Source organism: Amblyomma maculatum, unplaced genomic scaffold, assembly GCF_055883805.1.
Source record: "Amblyomma maculatum isolate TAMU_Amacu unplaced genomic scaffold, ASM5588380v1 scaffold_13, whole genome shotgun sequence".
Taxonomy (NCBI): Eukaryota; Metazoa; Arthropoda; class Arachnida; order Ixodida; family Ixodidae; genus Amblyomma; species Amblyomma maculatum.
The window spans coordinates 23,728,623-23,753,558 of NW_028146738.1; the positions used below are offsets into that span (position 1 = coordinate 23,728,623).

At 44.4% G+C, this 24,936-nt stretch overlaps 1 protein-coding gene across 2 annotated transcripts in view; it reads left to right on the forward strand.

Moving 5' to 3' along the window:
- The window catches only part of LOC146172370 (inactive peptidyl-prolyl cis-trans isomerase FKBP6-like), a 35,650-nt gene extending 11,057 nt beyond the window's left edge, over positions 1–24,593 (forward strand). For both annotated transcript variants that reach the window (XM_084586054.1, XM_084586053.1), the window contains exons 2-6: positions 3,194–3,327; positions 5,378–5,630; positions 6,408–6,617; positions 22,932–23,152; positions 24,343–24,593. In XM_084586054.1, the coding sequence (XP_084442180.1) occupies positions 3,194–3,327; positions 5,378–5,630; positions 6,408–6,617; positions 22,932–23,152; positions 24,343–24,490 (966 nt within the window). In that variant the 3' untranslated portion in view covers positions 24,491–24,593. The remainder of the gene's footprint in view (positions 1–3,193; positions 3,328–5,377; positions 5,631–6,407; positions 6,618–22,931; positions 23,153–24,342) is intronic.
- Positions 24,594–24,936: the final 343 nt, after the last annotated feature.

Below are 24,936 nucleotides of genomic sequence, written 5' to 3' on the forward strand. Positions count from 1 at the left end.
CCAGTACTATTCACAGCTTGTTTAGAGGAAGTATTCAGAGACTTGGAATGGGAGCAGTTAGGGATAAGGGTAGATGGAGAATACCTCAGTAATCTGCGATTTGCTGATGACATTGCCTTGCTAAGCAACTCGGGGGATGAACTGCAAATAATGATTGATGACCTAGACAGGAAAAGTAGAAAGGTAGGCTTGAAAAACAATATGCAGAAGATTAAGGTAATGTTCAACAGCCTCGGGAAGGAACAGCATTTTACATTAGGTAGCGAAGCACTGGAAGTAGTAAGCGAATATGTCTACTTAGGACAGGTAGTAACCGCAGATCCGGACCATGAAAAGGAAATAACAAGAAGAATAAGATTGGGATGGAGCGCATTTGGCAAGCACTCGCAGATTATGACTAGCAGCTTACCGGTATCGCTCGAGAGGAAAGTATACAACAGTTGCATCTTGCCTGTACTCACCTATGGGGCTGAAACGTGGAGGCTAACCAAGAGAGTTCTACTTAAGTTGAGGACAACCCAGAGGGCTATGGAACGAAAAATGGTAGGGGTAACATTAAGAGATAGAAAGCGTGCAGAGTGGGTCAACGAAATAACTCAAGTTACCGACATTCTAGTAGAAATTAAGAAGAAGAAATGGACATGGGCAGGACATGTAGTGCGAAGAGAGGATAACCGATGGTCGCTTAGGGTAACAAACTGGATTCCAAGGGAAGGAAAGCGTAGCAGGGGGCGGCAGAAAGTTAGGTGGGCGGATGAGATTAAGAAGTTCGCAGGGGTCAAGTGGATGCAGCTAGCACAGAACCGGGTTAAGTTGAGAAATATGGGAGAGGCCTTCGCCCTGCAGTGGTTATAATCAGGTTGATGATGATGATGAGATGCAACACCACAACCGATTTTTAAAGCTCCTTTGGGATGGATAAGTATTCAACGTTGAGTGCAGTAAAAGGTTTGCACTTAGTCGCACTCAAAGCAGCTGATCTGTGGACAATAACATGAACTTTTCACTGGCACACAGTCCTGTAATATGTTTTCTGATAAGCGCACGGCCAAAGAAATCGAGTGGAACGTGCAGTCTGCTCTGGGAGACGACACGTATCAGAGCATTAACAAACGAAATAGTTGGACAGTAAGGGGCAGCCAAACTATTCCATGTTCACAACAAGCCGTCTGAAGCTGCAAATTTTTCCAAACCACGCGCGCCCCTCATATACTTCGAGTGCCCATTCTACTCATAACAGTGACAGGCAAATGACACAGTGTCTTTCTAGATTGCTTCACCCTGCTAAGCTCACATTGTTTATCATCATCCCCCTACACCCACTGCTGGACAAGTATTTCACCCACAATACTGACATTAACTTCATCTTGTGCAAGCTGAGTCAACCTTATTCCCGCAAATTCCCTAATATAAACAACCCCCTTGAATGTCACAGGTCCCTTGGTAGACTAACGCTTTCTAAGAGTCCTCTTCGTTGCACCTACTACCATCGATTATCTTGAATTCACATAACAAGCCAGCTTATGTCCACTTTATCTATTATTTGAGCACGACAAAATCAACTAGCGGTTTTTGCTCCCTACTCTGGTCTCTTCCTGTTTTTTCTTTTCTGTCTTTTTTTGCTTTCCATAGCTTGCTGCGTTACCTGAACGCAGTTAAAATTATTTTTAAAACCAACCTTTTCTGTCCCACAAGTGATTGTTAGCAGTACTTCAGTCAATAAGCATTGAGGATTCTAAGTGCTATATATCTTGCATACTTTTACCTTCAAGGCGACTGGCAACCGCCAATCATCGCAACACAGTACTGGCATAATACTTCATCCTCATTCTTATTCTCTTCATGCAATATTTGATTAACATTCTCTCAATCTGCAGTCACTATCTGCCCGAAACAGATGTTTACCCTTCCTACTTCCAATGCATGCTGGTCCATAGTAATGGTTTGCCTCCTGAAAATGCTGAACCATCCTTTTGTTTTTTCTTACATTAGCTTTCAAACATGCTATTCAACTTTACTTGGCTAGTTCTCATCAAGTTTTCCAAGTTTTCTTGCCTGTGTAGCAGCAAAACTAGGAGGAAGTTATTTATAAGGTTGGTTAAGTGTCCGATCATGTGAATAAGGAACAAGCTATAAAGGATGCAGAACCAGTGACTTCATTTATTAGAAAGAAATGACCGATTAATTTGACACCTATCATCACAGTCCCAAAAACAGTGTCTTAAGATGCGTTCGCTCTAAGCCACGGGTTGACAGTGAAAATCTTTCTAATGGTAGCATTATTATGTCGAAAAAGTCTATTTCCTTTAAACATTATGACAAGCCTACAAAAGAGATATTTATCTCACGTCACTCAGAATTATGTAGAGAGGAATTAGCAAAATCCTTTTACTGCAATTTGCTTTATTACGCTCAAAAAGCTGATTAAATTTATGCGCATCACAATAGCGTTGAAAAAGTTTCATATTATTGTGCAGGTCTATCCATATCATGTAGCACCATACATGATTCAGCAAAATTATTTTACTCTGAATAGTCTTTTATGCAAACAAAGCCGATTCATTTGACACCAAGCGCAATTGGGGTAAAAAGCATATTATCGTGCATGTTGCATCAAATTATATCAGATCGCCATACTCAGCAAAATAGCTTGCCTGTAATAATTAACTTGCTGTACTCAGTCGATCATTTCAGTACTCATTGTGATAGCATTGGAAACGTGGCGTATTATCACGTATATCAAAACAAAATCGTTTTACTGCAATATTTGTCTTACTATGCTATAAAAGACCATTCATTTCATACTCATGCTGCCAAGTTTGAAAAAAGCACATTAAATCGCATGCGATACCACGTCAAGTAACAATGTCACACAATTCAGCAAAATTTATATATTGCAGTACTCTCCATTCTATGCTCAGAACATCAATCCATTTGATACCTGTGATTGTGCGGTTCAAAATGAGGCGAAATATTGCACATGTCACACCAAATCACGCTACGCGGTCACATAACTCAGCAAAATAACTTCACTGCAAAATTTGCCTTACTACTTTGAAAAACTGAATTGTTTGATACCCAAGATGATAGGGTTGAAACAATAGCAGATTATCGCCCATATTTGTGTTTCTCTGTTTTCTCACATTTGTGGCAGTCTGAAGTGAATGTCCCCCATGCTTTCGTGTTGCTGCAGATATTAAGGCAAGGGAGTGGACCAACAGTAACAGAAAATTCAGCCGTTCAGATCCAATACAGGGCTTACGAAGATGAAAAGCCCGATGAGCCCTTTGATTCAACATTCAAAAGGAACTCTTCACACCGATCACTGTGAGTGTGCTGCTATATATGCTATATGTTTGGAGCCCACTTGCATGGTTTTATTTATAGATTCATATTAACATGACAGCATTCTAGGCGCCATTCTCCCGGAAACCCGTTGGCATCGGCATCGGTGTTAACTTTGAGAGAAAAAACACAAGCATGACTGGCATTGGTATTTGGCAGGGGACACAGACGAGCCCTAATTGGTTGGTGGATAGCTTACGTCATGAGGTCACATGAAACAGCTGATGGCAGGCTAAGATGATGTTATTGTCCACACGTTCTTGTGTGGTATAATTCAAAGGGTGTTTCCTTGCAGTATCATTGGTTTAACCATGGTAAACCCCGAAAACTTTTAGTGCCAAAGCACTACTAAGCATGGCCAAAAGCCACCAATAATGTTTTGGGTTTGCGCATGCGAAGCTCGAATAAAAAAAAAAAAAGCTGGAGTGGTACAAACTCCCATCACCATAGCTGATCGCCGCATGTACAAGCTGCAACACACTCTTGCGCTGTGCACTGCATGTCTTTGTCTCCATCAGCTTTTGCCTGTGCACAGCAAAAGCATGTCCTACTCGGTTGAATTATGTAAAACCATACCGTTTTTCCCCAAATCACTTGGTGCGACAAATGGCGTATTCCAGGGATAAGTGGGTATGCCTCAACCACTGGGGAGGATTAAAGAAAATGATACAGTTTTGGCTGCAACTGGGATGTTATCTCGAGCCAGCTGAGTTTTGTTTACTACATTCGATATTCAGGCTTTTTTAAATTAAAGGTTATATATATACCATAAAATTCCGAGCAAGCGCCCCACCCCCCCCCCCCCCCTCTCAAGAGCCAAAAATAGCCAAAAATGAGAGGAAAAGGGGAGGGGGTGCTTTCTTGGAACGGCACTAAAATTCAAAATGGCGACAACAATTTTGTATCCTGCCAGGAAAAAAAATTGAGTGCAGTGCATATGGATTTAAAGATGCATTTTTCTCTGATCACGTGCAACGAGCTTAGAAGTGTTCTCCGAGACATCGGCGAGTTGCCGCCGAGTGTTTTTAGCTACGCCACAGCCAATGTATTCTAGGCACTGTAGCCGATCCAAACTTGGAACCCACCGACGTTTCCTCTCGGCGTGCTATTTAAATAAGTTCCCCGTTGTCTTGTTTCTTTCGGAGCAAGCTCCTTTGGCCGCTCGCATCTCTCTCGATGTCTCTCTCGCAGGGGTCACCCGACTCCAGCCATCAGCCTTTGGCCATGTGCACATCTCGGCCAGTCAGTGCATTGCTGGTGACATTTTTGTTGTGATGTTTTTGAGAGCTGAGATTGGATCGGATTCTTGGACTGGACAGGGTTGGCAGTGTCGCCTTAGTGATGAGTGAAGTGCGTGCTAAGGGTAGGGAGCGGAGAAGTGCGGTGCGTTAAGGGGGGGGGCACTTTCCCAGAACGGCGTGGAAATGTGAAATTAGCAGTGAATTTAGAGGGGGTGCTTGCTCGGAATTTTACGACTTATGATTTTAGGGAGGACTATTATTAAATATAAATACCAAGTGGAAGTAAAAACAATGCACCATATTTAATCTTTCTTCCTGTGATCATTACATGACGAATTCTAGTCAATTTCAACTACAAAAATTAAAAATATATCATTTACGTGTACCTTGGAATCATAGACTGTTGGTTCCTTTCATCGTATCATAACAAGCCCATCACTTCCCCTTCAACTTTCTGCAGTATATATATAAACGATGACTACATGTTAGTTGTGCATGTCTGGAGTTTGGGGAAGACATTGTAACAGGGAATAGCCGCCACAAACCACCTAATACAGAGACTTGAATTTACTCTAAAGCCAGATGCAGCTCATGGGAACCACGATGTATCTTGCTCCAAATATGTGTCGGGAAGATCAAAGAAACTTATGTCATCGGAAGGGGTATCACGAGACTTCTGGAGCTGTGATCCGTAGACGACCGGCAACAGTGATCAATGCATCAGTTTTTACAGGCGCATAGCACGAGCTGTGCATCATGTAACACTTGCACCCTTTTTCTCTCGCGCACAGAGTAAAAACATTAACAGTACGGGGGCTTGCCATTGCTGTACTGTCAATGCGTCAGGGCGAGCGGTGCCACGTGGTGATAGCCCCCGACTATGGTTTCGGTGGACTGGGCTGTCCTCCTATGGTCCCACCTCAAGCAACTCTAATGTATGACATCTACCTCGTTTCATTTCAAGACTATGAGCATGAAGACTTTTATCTGGAAGGCCTGAACCGTGCCGACATTCGCTCACTGAATTTTGGATCTGTCTACCAGGTGGGTATTGTCGTTGCGGCCAGCTCCTCACGTTTGCCTGGTCGTATTCTAATCATGTTCGCGAAAGTAGCTTATGACTTGCTACCTTGTGAGTATGAAGAAAGCATGTTATCTGCTATCGCTAGGGTAGGGTAGATAATGCTAGCCCAACGAGCAGCCAGTGAAGGTGCGTTGCCTGGTGAGGAGTAGCCCCATGCCCTCTGCGTTTCATTCATTCCTCCTCTTGTGCTTTCTGCCTGTTGCCAAGATGATGTGGCAAAACTATGGGGTCGAACTGCCACCCTCCTCATGGTCAGTAATTTTCCACAAGAAAACCAGGATAGCCTTCCATTTTTCTCCTGGGGTGGGGAGGGGGAGGGCGGGAAGAGGTGTGGTGTTAAATTCCTAGCCCGTCGTCCCCAGTTATCCTTCAAATTCTAGCCTTCAATGAAAATTTCCAAACGAATCCTGGCACATTGTATCAATACTGTTAGAACCAAGCAGGAAGTTTAAAACACAAGCATAATACATGGTGCCTGGCTTGGTGGTTTAGGATACATAAGAATGCAGCACATTAGTAATACGGACAAGAAAGACTGATGAAAACGGCAAACTAAGTTTGGTGTGCATCCATGTTTCTTGTCCATGGTTCTGGTGCACTGTATTCCTCTGTATACACGACATTTCCGTAGTGAATAAAGTTGTATTTATAAAACTTGCGTAGACGGTGGTGCCTTTTGATCATGTAACTTCGTAACTCGGTGGACTCCTTGCACCACCATTTTGTCTTGTTCGCAGATGTGCAGGCAAAAGTTCAAACAAGGCATTTGGTACTACACAGCGGGGGAGCTGTCATCTGCCGCATGGTACTTTGGCCTGGCAAGGCGGGTCATGGGCTGGACCATCGAACCCAACAACCAGGAGGGGCGTGACTTGCGCAATAACATGCTCACCATGCTACTTGAGAACGAGGCCCAGTGTGCACTGCGTGCACGTGACTACATGCGGGTGCGTGCGACAGAACCTTTAGGTTGCCGAATTTGCTAAGGATGGACCTGAATATAATACCCTCTCTTTCTTTTTTCAAAGGCATGGTATTGAAAGTTTATAATATTCGCAATTATTACAGCTGCATATCTGTCGCGAGCGTAAATTTTCTGATGTAGTCCCGGTCAGTTTTTTCAGGTTAGCGTGACCGGTGTATAAGGTGCTTGCATACCTTCTTTGTGACAGTTTTTAATGCGATAGCGCGTTTCGGCGAAAAAGGCAGTGCCAGCGTGACTCGAAAATTCTAATTGGTCGAAAAGGGTTGTCATGCAGTCGTGATGTAACGTGTACTGACTTCACTTAAGTTAAAAAAAGATGGAGATAAGTGGATTCGAACCTCTTGACCTTCGGTTGTGAGTCAAACAAGCTATGGCCCCTACGCCACTGATTCACTTCGATTGATTTGGTTGAAAAGCACAATGTGATGGCAAGAAGCGTGCCGTTATCAGTGATAGGATACACTAGGAGAACCCCATGAGATCATTGGCATCTTGTAGAGCTCTAGTTTCATACTGTTAGGGTGGACTAGAGTGTTCCCAAAGTTTTAACACACTGAGCTCAAAAGATATTACGCCGAAAAGTTTGCCCGCACTCCGGCGTCGGCGTCGTGTATTGGCATCGGCGCTGTGAGCAAACTTTCACGGCCATGGCGCTGGCAGGAGATAGCTGGCAGCTGACACGGCCGAGCACTGATTCTTTGAAGGTTTGTGCGACTGAATGAGACCACGTGATATCAGAAATTTGGGAGGAACTGGAGTTGCTCATTTGAGGTTGGAAGGTGGAATAAGAATCAACCTTTCAGTGCTCTTGGATGCCGAGTCTGGCACTTTACCCCTAGGCCACAGAGGCAGGTTCATATGGCTTGGTTAAAGGGTGGGCTTTATGTGTCAGATGGCAGCCTATGCTATAGCGTCATACCCTAAAAGGCAGAGCTTAGGTGTCCCTATAATTTCCCCTTCTTGTGCAGCCCTTCTTTAACAACACGAATGATGGTCTCGTTCCCAAATTAGCACCCACGAAGTTCAGAGGTTAATACCATATGGGGCCAAATCAGGACTATAGGAGGATAGTGCATTAGAGTCCAGGCAAACTTGGTAATCGGTTTTTTGTTTCCAGGCTTGTGTGAGCGTTGCGATTCTGTCGTGCTAGCACCGTTAAGAAAAAAAGATGTGAAACGTAGGCATGCAGATGGGGATGCGAAGCCTCAGGCACACGGTGACCGAGATTACATTGAGCGTTCATGCAGACTCCACATATATATGGGGATATAATACTTTCAGAGTTTTATAATTTTAGTGGAATGATATTGTTACATACTTTGTACGCGATGTTACGTACTTTGTACGCACGGGGGGTTTATTTACAGGGATCTGTACAAAGAGGACTGCAGCGAAGCATACAAACGTTCCTCTGCCCTTGCTCTTTCTTCTTCTTCACCGATCTACCCGACCGCTCTTTTTCATCTTCCGTCGACGTTCTACGAAGACACGTGACATTTCCCTCCTCGCAGACGAAGCCCGTCGAGCGAGTTACAGAGATCCTCTGGAATGAAATCGCTTGAGGCGGGCTACGTGCACCACCTGCGACTGCCATGACCGTCGACCATTCGCCGTTATGCGTGCTATGACGTAATTCAGGTCATTGATGCGTTCTAACACAACAAACGGTCCGGTGTAGTGTGAAAGCAGTTTTTGACAAAGACCATGCTTACGGAGAGGTGTCCACAACCACACATAGTCACCAGGAGCATAGGAAACTTGTTGGTGTCGGGCGTCGTAGCGGTTCTTAGAACGTTCTTGTGAAGATAAAATTCGAACTCTGGCCAGCTGGCGGGCTTCTTCAGCTCTGCAGAGTGTGGTAGCAAGAGAAGGTTCGTCATGAATGAAAAATGGCAGTATGGTGTCGAGGGCACAGCGAGGCGTGCGAGCATAGAGAAGGTAGAAGGGACTGTAGCCTGTTGTCTCATGTTGCGCTGTGTTATATGCATGCGTAATGAACGGTAGAACGCCATCCCAGTCCTTATGGTCTGCAGCGACGTACATAGCCAACATGGTGGTAAGCGTCCTATTAGTTCGTTCTACCACACCGTTCGTTTGGGGATGATATGACGTGGAGTGGCGAAAACTGCAGGCGCTGAGGCGAAGAAGTTCTTCGACAATGTCCGCTGTGAATTGGCGTCCACGGTCACTAATGATGACTGCAGGAGGGCCGTGCCGAAGAATGACGAGTCGAAGTAAGAAATTTGATACTTCAGACGCAGTAGCGGATGGTATCGCGGCTGTCTCACAGTAGCGGGTTAAATAATCAACGCACACAAGAATCCATCGGTTTCCTTTAGAGGACCGTGGAAAAGGTCCAAGAAGGTCAATGCCAACTTGCTCAAACGGGGCTGTTGGAGGTGTGACTGGCTGCAGTTTTCCATGTGGGCTTGAAGTCGACAGCTTAAAGCGCTGACATTGCACACAGCTGGCTACATATCGCTTGATCGTTGAACGCATCTTCGGCCAGTAAAATCGCTGCTGTGTGCGGTGGAGTGTTCGGGCCACTCCCAGGTGACCAGACGCGGCATCATCATGCGTCATTACTAGAACTGTGATACGTAGACTTTCCGGAACGACAAGAAGCATACGTGCTCCCCCAGAGGCGAAATTTTTCTTGTAAAGCACTCCTTCGCGAATGCTAAATGTGTTCTTCATAGGATCGTTGGCGGAATCAAACAGTGAAGTTAATGTTTTGTCTTTGCGTTGCTCGGTTCGGAAAACTCGGAGATCGGGGAAAGTTTGTGCAATTGGAGCCAAATATTCATCGAAATTGTCTGAGTCATTATCAGTCGTTTGAAGCGGCAAACGCGAAAGACAGTCAGCATCTGAGTGTTTACGGCCGCTTTTATGCACCACAGTAAAATTAAACTCTTGTAGGCGTAAAGCCCATCGAGCGAGCCGCCCACAGGGGTCACGAAGACTCACGAGCCAGCAAAGGGAATGGTGGTCGGTCACAATCGTGAAAGCATTCCCGTACAGATAGGAACGAAAGCGCTGTACAGCGAAAACAACGGCTAGACATTCTTGCTCCGTAACCGTGTAATTTCTTTCACATTTACTCAACGAGCGGCTGGCATACGCTATCACGTGCTGATCGCGTCCATGACGTTGTATAAGTACAGCGCCGATACCGATACCACTTGCGTCAGTGTGTACTTCAATTGGAGCTGATGGGCAGAAGTGGCGGAGGATTGGGCCCGAGGTCGAAAGAAACTTCAGATGACGGAAAGCTGAGTCACATTCGCTGGTCCAATTGAATGGTGTATCTTTATGCAGTAGACTCGTAAGTGGGCAAGCGATGTCTGCAAACCTTAGTATAAAGCGTCGAAAGTATGAGCATAGCCCCAAAAAACTCTGCAGCTCTTTTACTGATTTGGGCACGGTAAAACTTTTGACGGCTTCAATTTTCTTGGGATCTGGTCGAACACCTTCTTTGTCAACTAAGTGACAGAGGACAATTGTTTCACGATCGCCAAAATGACATTTCTTTGCATTCAGTACAAGACCAGCTCGTTCCATGCAGTTAAGTACGATATCCAGACGGCTGTTGTGCTCACTAAATGTTTTGCCAAATATTACTACGTCGTCCAAATAACATAAACAAATTTGCCACTTTAGTCCACGTAGAATTGTATCCATGAACCGCTCGAATGTGGCAGGTGCATTACATAATCCAAAAGGCATAACGTTAAATTCGTAAAGTCCGTCTGGTGTTACGAATGCCGTTTTTCTTTGTCTGCAATGTGCATGGGGATTTGCCAGTAACCGGATCTCAAGTCAATAGAGGAAAAGTATGAAGCTGAGTGCAGACAGTCAATTGCGTCATCTATACGTGGAAGCGGGTAGACATCTTTCTTTGTGACTGAATTTAAACGGCGGTAGTCAACACAAAACCTCCATGTGCCATCTTTCTTTTTAACAAGGATAACTGGAGCTGCCCAAGGACTACAGGACTTTCGAATAATGCCGCGTTTTAGCATGTCTTGAACTTGCTCATCTATTACCTTACGTTCAGTTGCTGAGACTCGATAGGGCTTCTGACGTATTGGAGGGGCGGACCATGTGTTGATCGTGTGATGAATACGACTGGTAGGCAGTGGCATTGAGTCATCCTTGGCAAAGTCGAACACTGTCACGTGTTTCAGTAGTAGTTCCACTAGAATATGACGCTCAGTTGTAGAAAGAGACTTACTAATCATAGCCGTAACTTGGGTCTCCATGCCTGGTCGCACCTGCTGCTCAGTGACAGAGCTGTTTAACGCCGCGACGGAACCGGATATACCTTCCTCGAAACGGGCGAGTTTCAGGCCCCGAGGCAACACAGTTGGCTCTTCGGAGTGGTTCACTGTCCATAGCTGAGTGCGGCCTTTAGTCACGGGAATGACGCAACGAGGCACAAGGATACTCTTCTTAGAGCAGGTGAATCTCGTAGGTTCTACTATAGCCTCAAAAGATTCGCACTGGTTCCGAATAGAGAAAACCCGCACGAATGCTGCAGATAACGCTGGCACAATTGTGTCTTCTTCCACAGCAAATGCTCCAAATTCAGGTGTCGAGTCATCCACAAGAACCGAAAGTAGTGAAGGATTCAAAGCAATCTCTCCCGTACCACAGTCTAAAGTTGCACCACACTCTTGCAGAAAATCAATCCCAAGAATCACGTCATGCGTAGACCGAGGCAGTACTGCAAATTCTACTCTAAACTTGAGGCCGCCAATAACAACATCCGAAGCACACACACCAAGAGGAACTAAAGGTTCACCACCGACACCACGGAATAACACTGCACGGTCACCACTGAACATTACTTTTCTACCTAAACGGTTCTTAAAACTCAAACTCATAACAGATACTGTAGCACCAGTGTCCACAAGAGCCATTGTTTTCACACCATCAACAAACATTTCCAATTTGTTCTTTAACATAAACACGGGCAGAGGTATGGACGTCATCGACTCGCCGGCGGCCTCACCTCCATCGGCCGCGCCCCCTAGTTTCCCGGAGGCGGAGGGGTAGAACGACGTCGAGGGGAAGGTGACCTGCGCGGGCGCTGGGCTGGCGGCGTCACACTACGATCAGATGCAGGAGATGAATTCCGCAAATGTGTCGAATGGTGTGAGTCCCCAATAGGCATAGTCGGGGATCGTTGTTGTTCGGTGTGCAGCCGTCCGTGAATGTTCGCGTGGGGTCGGTAATCTTGTACAGTTGGAAAACGACGGCGGCAGTATCTAGCGATATGCCCCGCAATGCCACACCTGTAGCACACAGGTTGAGGGCGCCAGCGATCAGCATAAGAGTCCTCACTAACAAAGTCGTGACGTTGGTTGTAGCGAGGCTCTCGCTGCTGACGAACCACATTTTCAGAGTAGGCAGACCTCTTTTCCATCGGCTGGTGGTTATAACGTTGAGTATAGCTGCGCTGATCATCCATATGCGAAGCGCCGCTAGGTTGAACCCACGGAGTGGACAGGGCGGCAACATTTGCCTGCGGTGCACAACTCTGCCGCACATATTCTTCACTACAGATGGCGTCCCTAGATCTTGACAATTCCTCGCGTACAATCTCTCGTATCATATCAGCCATGGAAACTGAAGGACAGGCTTCAACACTGGCTACAGAGGTGACATTGGCCAGTCTTCCGAATTTAGGTGTAATTCGTCGCAGCTTGACAGCCTCAAATGTTCTACAATGCTTTATAACATCAGCGGTGGTGCTCAGGTTCTCTTTGCTAATAAGAAAATTATAAACGTCTCCCGCTATTCCTTTCGGGAGGTGACCGACTTTGTCTTCTTCAAGCATAGTGGGGTTGACGAGTCTGCATAGCTTTAAGATAGCTTCGATATATGCAGTACAAGTTTCTCCGGGTACTTGTGCCCGGTGAAACAAAGTTTGTTCAGCGCGCTTCTTCTTTGCAGGTTCATCTCCAAAATTTTTCTTGATTTCGCTGGTAAAGATAGCCCATGTACTTAATGAATCCTCGTGATTATCGAACCAGTCGAAGGCAGTGGCGGCAAGGAAGAACACCACATTAGCCAGCTTAGTAGCGGCGGTCCAGTGATTGTATTTACTCACTCTTTCGTAGTGCTTCAACCACTCATCAACGTCCTCCTCAGGTTTTCCGGAAAAAGTATGCGGCTCTCGATAATGGGGCCAGTTGTTCGCCGTGGATGGTCCTGGCTGCTCGGTACTGCTGTCTTCAGCCATGTCTGATGGCATTGGTGGTAGGCCAGCAAGTCTACGGCTTCTTCGGTAGATGAAACACTCCGTGGTCGCTACCCAAGCACCTCTCACCAAGATGTTACGTACTTTGTACGCGATGTTACGTACTTTGTACGCACGGGGGGTTTATTTACAGGGATCTGTACAAAGAGGACTGCAGCGAAGCGTACAAACGTTTCTCTGCCCTTGCTCTTTCTTCTTGTTCACCGATCTACCCGACCGCTCTTTTTCATCTTCCGTCGACGTTCTACGAAGGCGCGTGACAATATGTTTAAGAAAAAAAAAGGACTGCTTTTTAGATAACCGTCCTGCAATGTTTTATGGCAGAGCCATCAGTTGCTCAGGGTGTCTAGCAACCAGGAATTGTTAGGGTAATTTCATGCACCGAGAAAAATCAGGGCAATGTGTGGGAAATCATCAAAAATTTTGCCAAGTCAGGGAAAATTGCACAATATATTCTGCAGTACATTTTCATTTTAAGCTGATGCACAGCAAGTATGTTATTTTTGCCGATTTTTTTTTGTGCTGAGCGCACGGCCTCACCACAAGGCGAGGTGCGATATATTACTTGTGACACCAACACATGGCTGAACTACCACAGTAGAACAAATACACACTTGAGTTGGGTACTCAACAAAATATGCAGAAGCGCTGCGTGAGAGTAGTATGCGACAAAAAGCAGGAATAAACTGCAACAGGGTGGCCATGCGGGCTAATTGGTTTGAATCAAGCATAATGCAACCAGCGAACAAAACGGAACACAAGAAGAAGGAGTACAACTGAAGGACTAACAACTGAAGTTTTATTGGAGAGTGGTAAACCCAGGAAGCCAAACGACACATGCGTATCAGCACGTTACACCCATGTGATGAGACCCCCTTACAAGCTCAACCAACAGCTTCTCCCCCCCCCCCCCCCTCCACACCCCCCAACCAAAAAGTATCGACACAGGGAAACTTCTTTTTACTTTTTCCGCCTACACGCGTACACTGTTTGTTATCAACCCAGGTACCCTCTAGTACCTGTGAATGACTGGGACATTGCAACTAGCGTGGAGAAAAAAAAAAAAAAAAAGCGGGGACAGCGACAAGATACCAATGATGGGAGAGCACGCTAAACTTCAAGCGACGTTTATTCTACACGTAAAAGAAAAGTAATGACTGCCCACGGGGACATCCAGTGCCTGTGCCTTACATGCACAACCTGTCCCATCGTCCCAAAAAGGCTGCGGGAAAGTGTGGCATTCGTGTTGTTTTTGCAGCCTCATAAAAGCTGTTAAGGATTTGCCGGATGGTGAACAACGCTCACCATGCAAAACCCTGTGGAACCAAACATGCCACACAGTTTTTGAACTGCACCATGGGGATGGTCTATTCAATCCCACTGACTTGTGGCAAGTGCTATATTGGACAAGCAGGCCAGTGTTTGAATGAAAGGCTGTGTAAACGCCGGACTACAGTCACAACTCTGATGGCTGGTGGCCATTTGGCAGCACATTGCCGCAAATGCATAATAAAAAAGAAGGCAGCAAAGGAGAAAAGTGCGCTTCACTTTTTCGCCACACGCGAGTACTGAAGCGGCTCTACAGGCAGGTTGATAGGGAAATATTTGAGGCTTTTTGCATGATAAGACAGGGGTCAAGTGCTCCAGCACCCCGTTAATAGCCCTGACAAAAAAAAAAAATTATTTGTCGAAAAACACGTGTGTCAATGTGTCTTGATTTTTTTTATTATAGCTTGCTTCTTTGATAAAGAAATGTGTGTGTTGGGGGGGGGGGGGGGGGGGGGGGTGCAATAAAAAGTCTCCTGAGCATGCGCTTATGTCAAATGTCAAATTTTTTTACATGTGGAGTAAACGTTGAAGTCTGGCATGCTGTCCCGTCAGTATCTTATTGTTGCTATTCCTTTGTTTTTTTCCCACGTTAGTTGCAATGTCGCAGTCATTTACAAAAATCCACCAACTAGCCCAACTGTCTTCTCTGACCTTTAGTACCAGGCTGATATTAAAAAAACTGGCCCTGTTCTTCCGCAGCTCTTAATGTCCACCTCCAAATCATGTCTGTGAACAGGCATTATGTGGCAGTCATTACAAAGACTATGGGAATGTAAAAAGTCACTATGAAGTTCAATGAAGACAGTAAGATCTATGCAGTCAGACTAATCATAGCAAGAATACTGTGGTGGCGGCTGCAATGGCTTCATTGCTTCACATGGTCTTGACACAAGCAAAACTTCAAATGCCAACATAAAGCAAGATCAAGCTTTCCAAGTTCCAACTGGAGCCTCAATGATCAGTTTTTCATTTTGAAAACATTTTGAGAGTGTTACAAAACACTCTGTATAAAATCTGGGCTTCATGAAAGCAGCAGCATTGACATACCCCAAAAATATTCTATTCAGAAACGAAGGTAGGACTGAACAGAATTTATGGAGACTGAAGACGCTGCCTGCTGCCTACGTGCATTGGCTCTGCCATCTGTATAACCATATAAAAGCTCATGTCAGGACACTAAAAGGGACAAAATTCATCTGCCTATGCTACCATGTTGAAAGGGAAAATTCTGTTTACTGTCCTGAGAGACATACCCGTCAAATTTCAGCCCTCAATCTTCCAATGTTGTCTGCCTATACAGCTATTGATGTTTGGCACATTCTTCGATTCAAAGCATACCACACAGCTGACCAATTTCTATCTCGGCACCAGAAAATTGGTTTTGCCACAGGCTTCTGCCAAAAGGGCAGGTGCAGAAAAAGAGGAAGTTGAGGAGCGGTTCTTTTAAAGGAGCAGAAAAAGCTTATTCTATGCTGCCTAGCGGTGTGGCTGTGCCTATGTCATGCATAGATACGAAGTGGTTCATGGAGGGCTGCCAGTAAGTTCTGAAAATGCATATTTAAAGTGAAAAAGATGTTCTTTTTTTGTCACATTTAGTACACATCAGAAAAGAGATAATATATATAAATTAGTAAGTCAGTGAACTAAACTGTAAGAGGCAAAGTTTGAACTGTTACGGACAGGCACTTGGTTGCAAAGAAAGATTTTTATCCGACCAATGCAGATAGCCACGTTTTTTATAATTTCAAAAACACGATTGCCCCTGGTGCTGCGTCAGAATAGGAATTGAAGATTGCAGAGAAAGGTCAAGCAGTCCGTAGACTGCAATGTTCCACAGAGTTGGGCTAAGAAGCTACCACTGTGGGTTCCCTAAGTTTGGATAACCCATCCCTCACCTGCCTCAGTAGCAGACGAGACCCCAAGATCTTTTTCGAATTCATGTAAAACCCGATAAAAGTTGGACAGGCAGCGATGTAAGCATAAGAATTGCAGCAAGAGAATGTGCAAAACAAAATTAAACACACTTTTTAAATCAAGTGGGATGAGTAATACCAATATTCTCTGAGCCTGGAATGAAAACAGTGCTGCCGAAGTATTCAGAGAGACTAACAAGCAATGAGGAATGCATGAAACCCAAATTAGGAGGAATGCAGAAGGTTGCGACTAGTCATAAAGCGGTACACAACAGAATAAAGGAAGGTTTTCGATGACCCTGCTAAAAGTTGAATTCATGCAAACTGGTTGATTGAGAAAAAGATGGCTGCATAGTATAAAAGAGCACTGAATAACGGTTGATGGGTATATAGCCTCAATTTGCAAACCAAGCCATTTTAACAAGGGGATTTGTATTTGCCTGTGTAGCGCGGTCATCAGTGATGGGGTTTAAATGCACTTCGGGAGCTAAAAGTGAGGAATGGGGAAGAGTGTTGATGGAGGGGGCAGAAAGGAGCAGGGCAAGAAGTGAAAGTGTTTTCTTGGGTATGAGTTTCTATGAACCTGGGACCTAAAAAAGAAAGTAAAGTGGCAGCAGCAGGAAAAGCTACAATCAGGGGTGGATGATGCATTGCCATCTAAAGCAGGTTCAATGCTGGCACTTCTTTCTTGAAAGTAAGACAGGTATTCCAAAGGCACCTTATTAAGAATAAAGCTACAATGGAATAGTTAAGAGCTTTCAAGAAGGAGGAGAGAACGACAAATGGGGAGAAAGAAATAAATCAGAATAAGCCATACCTGGGGCATTATCGAAAGAAAAGAATTAAAGAGGGAACCAAATTAAGAAAGAAACATGTTTGGAAAAACATCTGCAGCTTATTCTACTGCAAATGGGGGGGAGGGGGAGTGTTTAGGCAAAACCCTGCCGACAAAGGTTTCTCACCATTACAATCAGAATGGCTATAATTTTGATGAAGTTAAATTTTTTATTCTCCAGTCAAGCTTTAAATATTGAAGGGATAAAAAATATAAGGAGGCATTTTTAATCCATAAATTTACTCTGGAACCAACAGAAAAAAATATCTCGAAAGGAACATTAGAATTCCTAAAATATTCCCTCTGTGCTGTAACTAGTTCGGAAGACAGTTTTTCCTGCTGCTGCCACTGTTCTATTTTCTTTTTCAGGTTCCAAGTTCACAGAAAATCATACCCAAAGAAACATTTTTTCGCTGCTTGCCCTGCTCTTTTCTGCCCCCTCCTTCCCTCCTTGCTTTTATACTTCGGAAGCAAAAGCTCACTTACTCACCACCAGTGATGACTGCGCTGTCCAAATGAAGACAAGCCCTTGTCGAAACGGTGGCTCAGCTCGTAAACTTAGGCCCCCCTCAACCCTTATTCAGTGCTCTTTCAGCAGAAGTTTTGTAGCAAATTGTTGTAGCATCAAAGTAACCATGCTTCCTCCTCCTGTAAAATAATGCGGCCATTTCTGTAGTCCAAAAAAAGCATGTTGCCGGGCTAGTAGGTTTAACATCTTTTAAAAATTGTCCCCTTGTCTCTCTCTTTTGTGTGTGCAAATTTTTTTGAGCCAGGGTCTTTTCCCTATTTTTAAAAGATTTCAGTAGTCGACATCTCTAGCTGTAAACCAAAAAATGGCCTCAGTTTTCATAATCATTAGTACTATCCTGTCCTTGAAGTGGCAAATATACTTCTTATGGAAACTTACTGTAAGTCACCCCAACTTTTACAAGGCAAACTTCTTCACGTCCTTTCTTTGCTTTCAGTAGCTTCGTCTGGTAAACAGGTTTGCCTTGTCGCTAGCTTGCTCTCGCATTGCGTTTTCATTGTGGTGCAGTATGGCTAGCTGAGTTCTGCAAGTGGGCAGCCAGCAGTTTAATAAAGAAAATTAAAATTTCGAAAAGCGTTATTTAATAAAGCTATAATTTTACCTCGCAGACATGGCACATGGTGTGTACACCACTGATTTCGGAGCAAAGCGAATCATGAGAGCATGGAACGACTCAAAACATGATGTCTGGGTGTCCTCCGACAGCTGAGAAATGTCTTTCAGAAGGCGTGTGTTAGTGACAATGGCACAAAGCTTCTTACATACATTTGTTCCTGCAAACGTAAAGAATAAAGCACAGTTATGGGCATAGAAAACTAAATTTCATCTCAGTTCCTTGGAAGTCAAGTCTATTATTATGAGCAGAAGGAAACAGCCTCAAAATAGTGTGTAGAACCTTGGGCAGCTTAAAATTCAAAACTGAATTCTCGTAATTTATCTGGATGAAAAAATGACACAACATTGTTTCAAGTTCTGCCTGTAACTCGCACCTAAGGAAGGCAACACTGACATGGCATTTTACAAATATTATTTACACCTGCTTAATTTCTCAGTTCCTTGGAAGTTAAGTCTATTACGTTGAGCAGAAGGAAACAGCCTCAAAACAGTGTGTAGAACCTTGGGCAGCTTAAAATTCAAAACTGAATTCTCGTAATTTATCTGGATGATAAAATGACACAACATTGTTTCAAATTCTGCCTGTAACTCGCACCTAAGGAAGGCAACACTGACATGGAATTTTACAAATATTATTTACACCTGCTTAATTAAAATATTCCTCTCCAAAGAAAAGTCCGTGTACTTAGTTTAAGCCATTCCTTGCGTGACTGCTTCTCGTGCAGGCACCGATGATAAGGTTCATCATGGCCTTTGTGGACATCAATAATATGTCTTGTTAGGCCTGTAGGTGCAAAAGCAGACAAAACATACATTTAGTTACTAGACAGTACATATGCCGGTCGGTGAGTGCTCCTGGTGTGCTCAAGCATATACAGAAGAACCTTTCTTCTTGCAACGCAGCATCTGAATTTGTAGGAACATAGAAGCATGCTTAAAATTATTGTGGTAACCCCTATATATCACTTAATGTAATTAGCAAGGAAAAATGACCGATTTTATAAACAGTGGAAATCAAGTTCAGCGAGTGAACCTATGATGCAGATTAGCAGCATCAGGAATCTAACAAGGCTTTGCATTTGCATGTGCATTTGCATGTGCATGTGCATTTTAACTTTCTAGTACATTGTCATCTTACTCTTCCAGATGCTCAGTCGAAGATTAACATCCCCGTCGGACACGGCAGCACAGAAGTAAAGGTGGTTGCAAATAAGCTGGATCCACCCATGCAGCTCTTTGCAACCAGTCCGTTTGGAAAGGGATTCAAGTTTCTTTCGGAGACCTGGACATTCATATAAAAAATATTGAGCAAGATGAAAGAGCTACCACATCTATTAGAGCTAGAGCCTGTGCTTTGCCAAAGCTTCTAACAAAACTGTACTTTTTATTTGTGATGTGCTAAATAACAAGCCAAACTGTCAAAAGCTGAAACTGAAATAACATTTTGCGTTAAAAATAATGTTTGCTCTTTTCTGTCTACTCGGCAACTAGCAGTGCTAATTGTAACAGCTTATGTGTAGACTCCTCTGATGGCTAGTTTAACATTTTCAAAACCCACAACATAACGGTCAGATATATAGGGGAATCCCCCAAGGTAGAGTGGATTTGTAACACATCTATAAGCATAATTATATGCTTCAAATGTAATTTTACATACAAACCTTTGACAACATGCCAGCTGTCTAGCTCATGTTTGATGGTTGTTTTGCTTTCACGCATACACTTCCTTATGCCAGGATGCCTGTCGGTCGTTAATGTCACAACCATGAGGTTCATCCTTTTCAAATCATTCAGCCCTTGCACAAAGCCTGCCCGTTTCATTTGTATGCTCATCTTCACATCTGGTGACATCATTCAGCATGCAACAAATGAATTTCATCAAACATTTTGATAACAGTATAAACATGTAAAGCAGCATTCTTACCTCTCCAACATGGACTTGTACAAAATGAACAACCGTGGCTGTTTCAGTATCCATGAAGCTGTATGTACGTTAAGTACTTTGCAGAGTGTTCTGGTGAATCACCAAGCAAATCATCTCCAAGCAAATGAAGGCAGTTGTCCCCCAATGCTTCAACAAGTGAAGCCTGCTGTGTTGTCCATACCTACATGATACTGAGGATCAGATATGTCCAGGTTACATGTACATTCTAGTTACCTTTTTTATGGCTGGCAGGAGACAGCCTTTCTGATAGACATTGTATGATGTCTTCGAAAGGACTGGAATATTGATGGATGCCAGTAAGCGTAAGACCTTTAGTACGTTGGCACCACTAAACAGTATGACGCCAGACAGCAGAATGTTATCTGCTGCCATGCCATTGGTCGAGGGCTGGCTGTGCCAAATCTGCTGATGTCCAAGGTGACATGCGGATGTTATTGTCAGCAGAGTTTCCCGAACACGTTTTTTGATGCTGCAAACCTGACCACACATGCCACGAATCTTGAATAGTGGCAGCAGTGCACTTTCAAAAATTATGTACTTTTTTTCAGACTGCAAGGTGGATGGTAGATCTCTGAAAAAAAAGAAGAAATCTCAATTGTTTAAAGAAATAGATATTGCCCTGGCAACAAACTTACAGTTCCATGCTGTATTCAGATGGCTCATAGCTGCAATCTTTGGTCAGCAACAGGGCTGGCATTAAATGAGCGATCAAGTGCATCAGCAGCATCTTTCATTTTCACCTGGTGAGGTGTTGATGTTTTTATAGGCGTTAAACACAGGGTTGGTAATTCCAGGTTGCCTTCTTTGCTGCGACACCTCTCACATTCTCTTTGAGGCATGTCAAAGTCTGTGTGCCAAGGCCTTTTTTGGAGAATAGATTGGTCTGGGCACCTAAAAGAACAAAACAGCATCTCATTTTCTGTAGTCAGCTTTGAAGAGGTCATTTGCAATGCGAGAAAGAAAGCTATAGAGATAAATGGATACAGAAAACATGCCTGTAGTAGAAACAATTTTAGTATGGAAAGATGTTGCACATTGTAACTCACTTGCTGATGTGAACTACCGAGGTGCTGCTTCGGGCACTAACGGCAGCATTTGGGAGGCATATTTATGGTCTTCATGCTCCTTCACCTTAAAGCAAAATATTCATTGAAGTCAAAACCTGCTGCAACTCTGACAGAGCAGGTATGGGGCAACATCAGCTTCAATTTTACTTAGTAATTCCCCTGTTCTAACTTCTTTATTCACTTACCAGCTCATAAACTTGAGGAGCATTGGTGGCCATAGAAACTTCAGCATTTGCTCCAAGCTCAATGCTCGCTTGACCACTCAAAAATATGTCGCGGTCCTCAACCTGCATCTTAAAGCCATAAAAAAAGATATACGAGAGCCCGAGTGCATGAAAAATGTGCATGAAGAGTGCAATGAATAATATATTCCTCCTTGTGCTTATGAAAGGAAGACAAGCTGCAGTTTGAGTAATTTGCTTCCACAGCTTGCAAACAGGCGGCTCCTGGCTTACGTCTTGAAACTAGTGTTTCTGCCTGACAAGCGTAGTGTAAGCAGTACACTCCTCATTGTGCCTAATAGGCTACCCCACAAGTGATCCTTGGAGCTGCAGAGATCCACCTCCATGACCTATACTTCAGATACGGTATCCACTTAATCATAAAGTGCTACGTTCATTAAAAAAAAGTACATTAAACCCTGTTTAACAATGTCTACTTTGCCTCATTTATCACACTCTGTCTAGCGGCACCGAACGTTGTCATGTGCTGAGTATGAGCTGTCGGACGAGATTTCTCTGATGCCAAGATCGTAACCATTTAGAAAGGAAAAGAGAAAATCCTTACCGTGTCTTCTCTGGAACGTGAGCCAAAAATAGATGGCACAGCAGTATTAACGACGCCGCCTCTGCTTCTTAAATCTGCGCAGCGACGGTGCGTAGTCAGATGCAGCGAAGTGCGCTGGGCATACGCGAGCATGAGCAGGTAGAGGATAGCCGAGAGCTTCCTCCCATTGCCTTTTCCTTTTTCCATCGAAAGGCAGCAGATGGTACGAAATGCCTACAGTTTTAATGTGCCCGTTCTTACACTCCCTCAAGGCACAGTTCGTTAATGGCATTTTGCGGCAAATTCGGAGTACCCGAGGTCGCACATGCACACCGCCATGTGGCAAAGATGGTAAAGGGTGCTCGGAAGTCGGGATCCTGCCAGCCAAAAACAGAAGCAGCAGAAGCATTCCACCTGATGACGCAACTACACAACTCGATTAGTGCCGCTGCGTTTTTTTCTCTTTACTTCAAAGAATGCATTTTAAGAGAGTAACAAAGAATTTACATTTATTAGGATATATTATGCGCACTTAGATTTAAAAAATAATTTGCCAAAATGTGGTCACGTGCCCTATCACGTGGGTGACTACACCGAAGTTTCCGATGGTTTACCGCAAGATGGCGGGACAAGTCATTTTATGCGATTTTTAATGCCAAAATAAAAATTTCATTTCATTTGATTTACTATGCGCATTATCATATAAGGCATGATCTTTCTATTTGCATCGTTATCTCGCGACGCGTTCCAAGCAGTGTTCTGTCCGTTTAAAAATCGCGGGATCACGTGCAATGCGCAGCAGTTACGAGGCAGGCAATAGTTGAGTGCAGTCGTTTACGTAAGTGAGAAGAGGAAGGAATTAAGAATGACTCAGTTCTGCGTTAAGCTCCGGGCTGGTGTCTCAACCTTCAGGGTGTCTTAACCTTCAGACATCCGTCAGCTGCTGTTGGGTCCGTGGGCCAACTGTGGGGCACTGGAACAGCCAGTTCGGCTGCCACGTCTCTCTTCCGCAGGCCGTGCAGCGTTCCCGAGAAGTCCTCAGTATAAATCCAGAGAATGCGAGGGCGCTGTACCGCTGCGGCTTGGCCCTGCACAACCTGGGCTTCCTGAGAGAAGCAGCTGACATGCTGCGCCGTGCACATGTCCTGTTGCCTTCGTCACACAGCGTGAAGAGTGAGTTAGACCGGATCGAGAGGCACCTGCAGGCTCGGAGCTCGGAAGTCATTGTGCGTTGGTATGTTTTACAGTAGTTCTTTCATACTTTTACTCCTCATGAAACCTTTTCAGAAGCTTGTAGCGTCAGGAGCGTCGGCTAACGTTAGTTTGTAAAGGTGTGGCATAAACCGCGAACCACTTTATAGCAGATGTCACAACTGAGAAAAATGCTAAACATGCTAGCATATATATATATGTAACTGTATACGGGATATTTCGAGTGAGATATGGAAATATGTATGTGGATAAGTATATGTGCACGATTTTTTGGATAAGCTTTCATGTGGCCAATATGTAAAAGAAACGGCCAAAATTCATCAACATTTTAGTGTTTACTGATAGTGATGGCACCTGCGGTCACTAAAGAAAACGGTCCGAATTTCAAACTTTAAGATGGTTAGGTAAATGCACTACCACCTGTAAATAAAATTACCCGAAGAGATGATGAGCAAAAAATTTGATGCGACAGCCTTAGAGTTAAAATTAAAATGAAGTGCTTTTCAGAAGAAAGCGACAATGGCATAAGATTTTAATCCCTTCTAGAGAGCGCTACAATCCATAAGCTCCCGAAAAATCTATTCAAACCTTGGTAACCTTTTGAAGCGCAGTTTCTAAACTTGTATGGTCATAAAGCTCTCGTGTAAGCAGATACTCTGGCGAGGGTTCTACAAGCCTTCTACGTCATCTACAATGTCGTACCCTCAGCCTTGTAGTATTGCAAACTGCCTGTGAAGAAAGAAGCATTTTCTCTGAAATTTTAAACGGAGGGTCAAGCGGAATCGAACCTCTGCTCCGAGTCGCGAGGCGGGCACGCTACCTTTGCCATACATCGAAGCATCCGGTCAGTGCAATATAGTTTAGTGGCCTTATGCAGCTGCCTCTTAGCTGAGAATAAACTGCAGCCACATGTTGCTCTGCAGCAAAGCTTAGTTACTACTGATTAGTTTTACTACATTGCCTTATACTAGTTGGTGCATAGCAACACTGATTAGCAAAAAGCTATGACCACAGCTTTGTAACAATGCGCAATGTTTATGCTGCATGGTACCTCATCAACCGTTAAAGATAAGCGTCTCCTACAGATTCCCTTTTTCTAAATGTAGGGCAGGCGAATCTGAAATATGCACAGCAGACTTCTTTTATTTGATGGTCGCAGTTCTCACCGAGCGCTCTAGATGCTCGACCGGACCCTGTTTTGCTTTTGCGCAGGCCCCCGGCAGTGCCGCCCGTGCCGGTGAGCATAGACTTGTCGGCGTTGCAAGCGCACCGAGTCTCAACAGCGGTGGCGGCTCGCAGGGAGTCCACTGCCGTGCCTTCACGTAGGGAGTCCAGCGATGCCAACCCGGAATACCTGTGATTCACATTGGGCCGCTGAGTTAGTCCTAGCTGCTTGCTTCCTGTCAATTCTGTGTGACTCGATATCCGTAGCAGGTGTTCCAAATAAATGTCAGTGGTGGCAATGCGTGCTGTTCTGCGCTATACTGTTAGCACATCATATGAGACTGCGGATGCATACACAGAACAAAAACTGCTTTTTAAGAGGCTCAGGTAGTGAAACATTTGAGTCCAGCTAGATTTATCGGGCTCTTGCGCAGCACCGTCGCTGTCACAAACTAGAGACCACAAGGTAGATTTTGGACGCTCTGACAACACGATTGCAAGATCAATCGCTGTGGTTAGGGTGCTCGGCTGCTGAACCTGAGGACGCAGGGTGAAATCCCGTCCATGGCGTCCACTTTTCGATGGAGGTGAAAAGGAAGTCGGCCATGAATTGTGTGATGTCAGGGCCCTTTAAAGAATCCC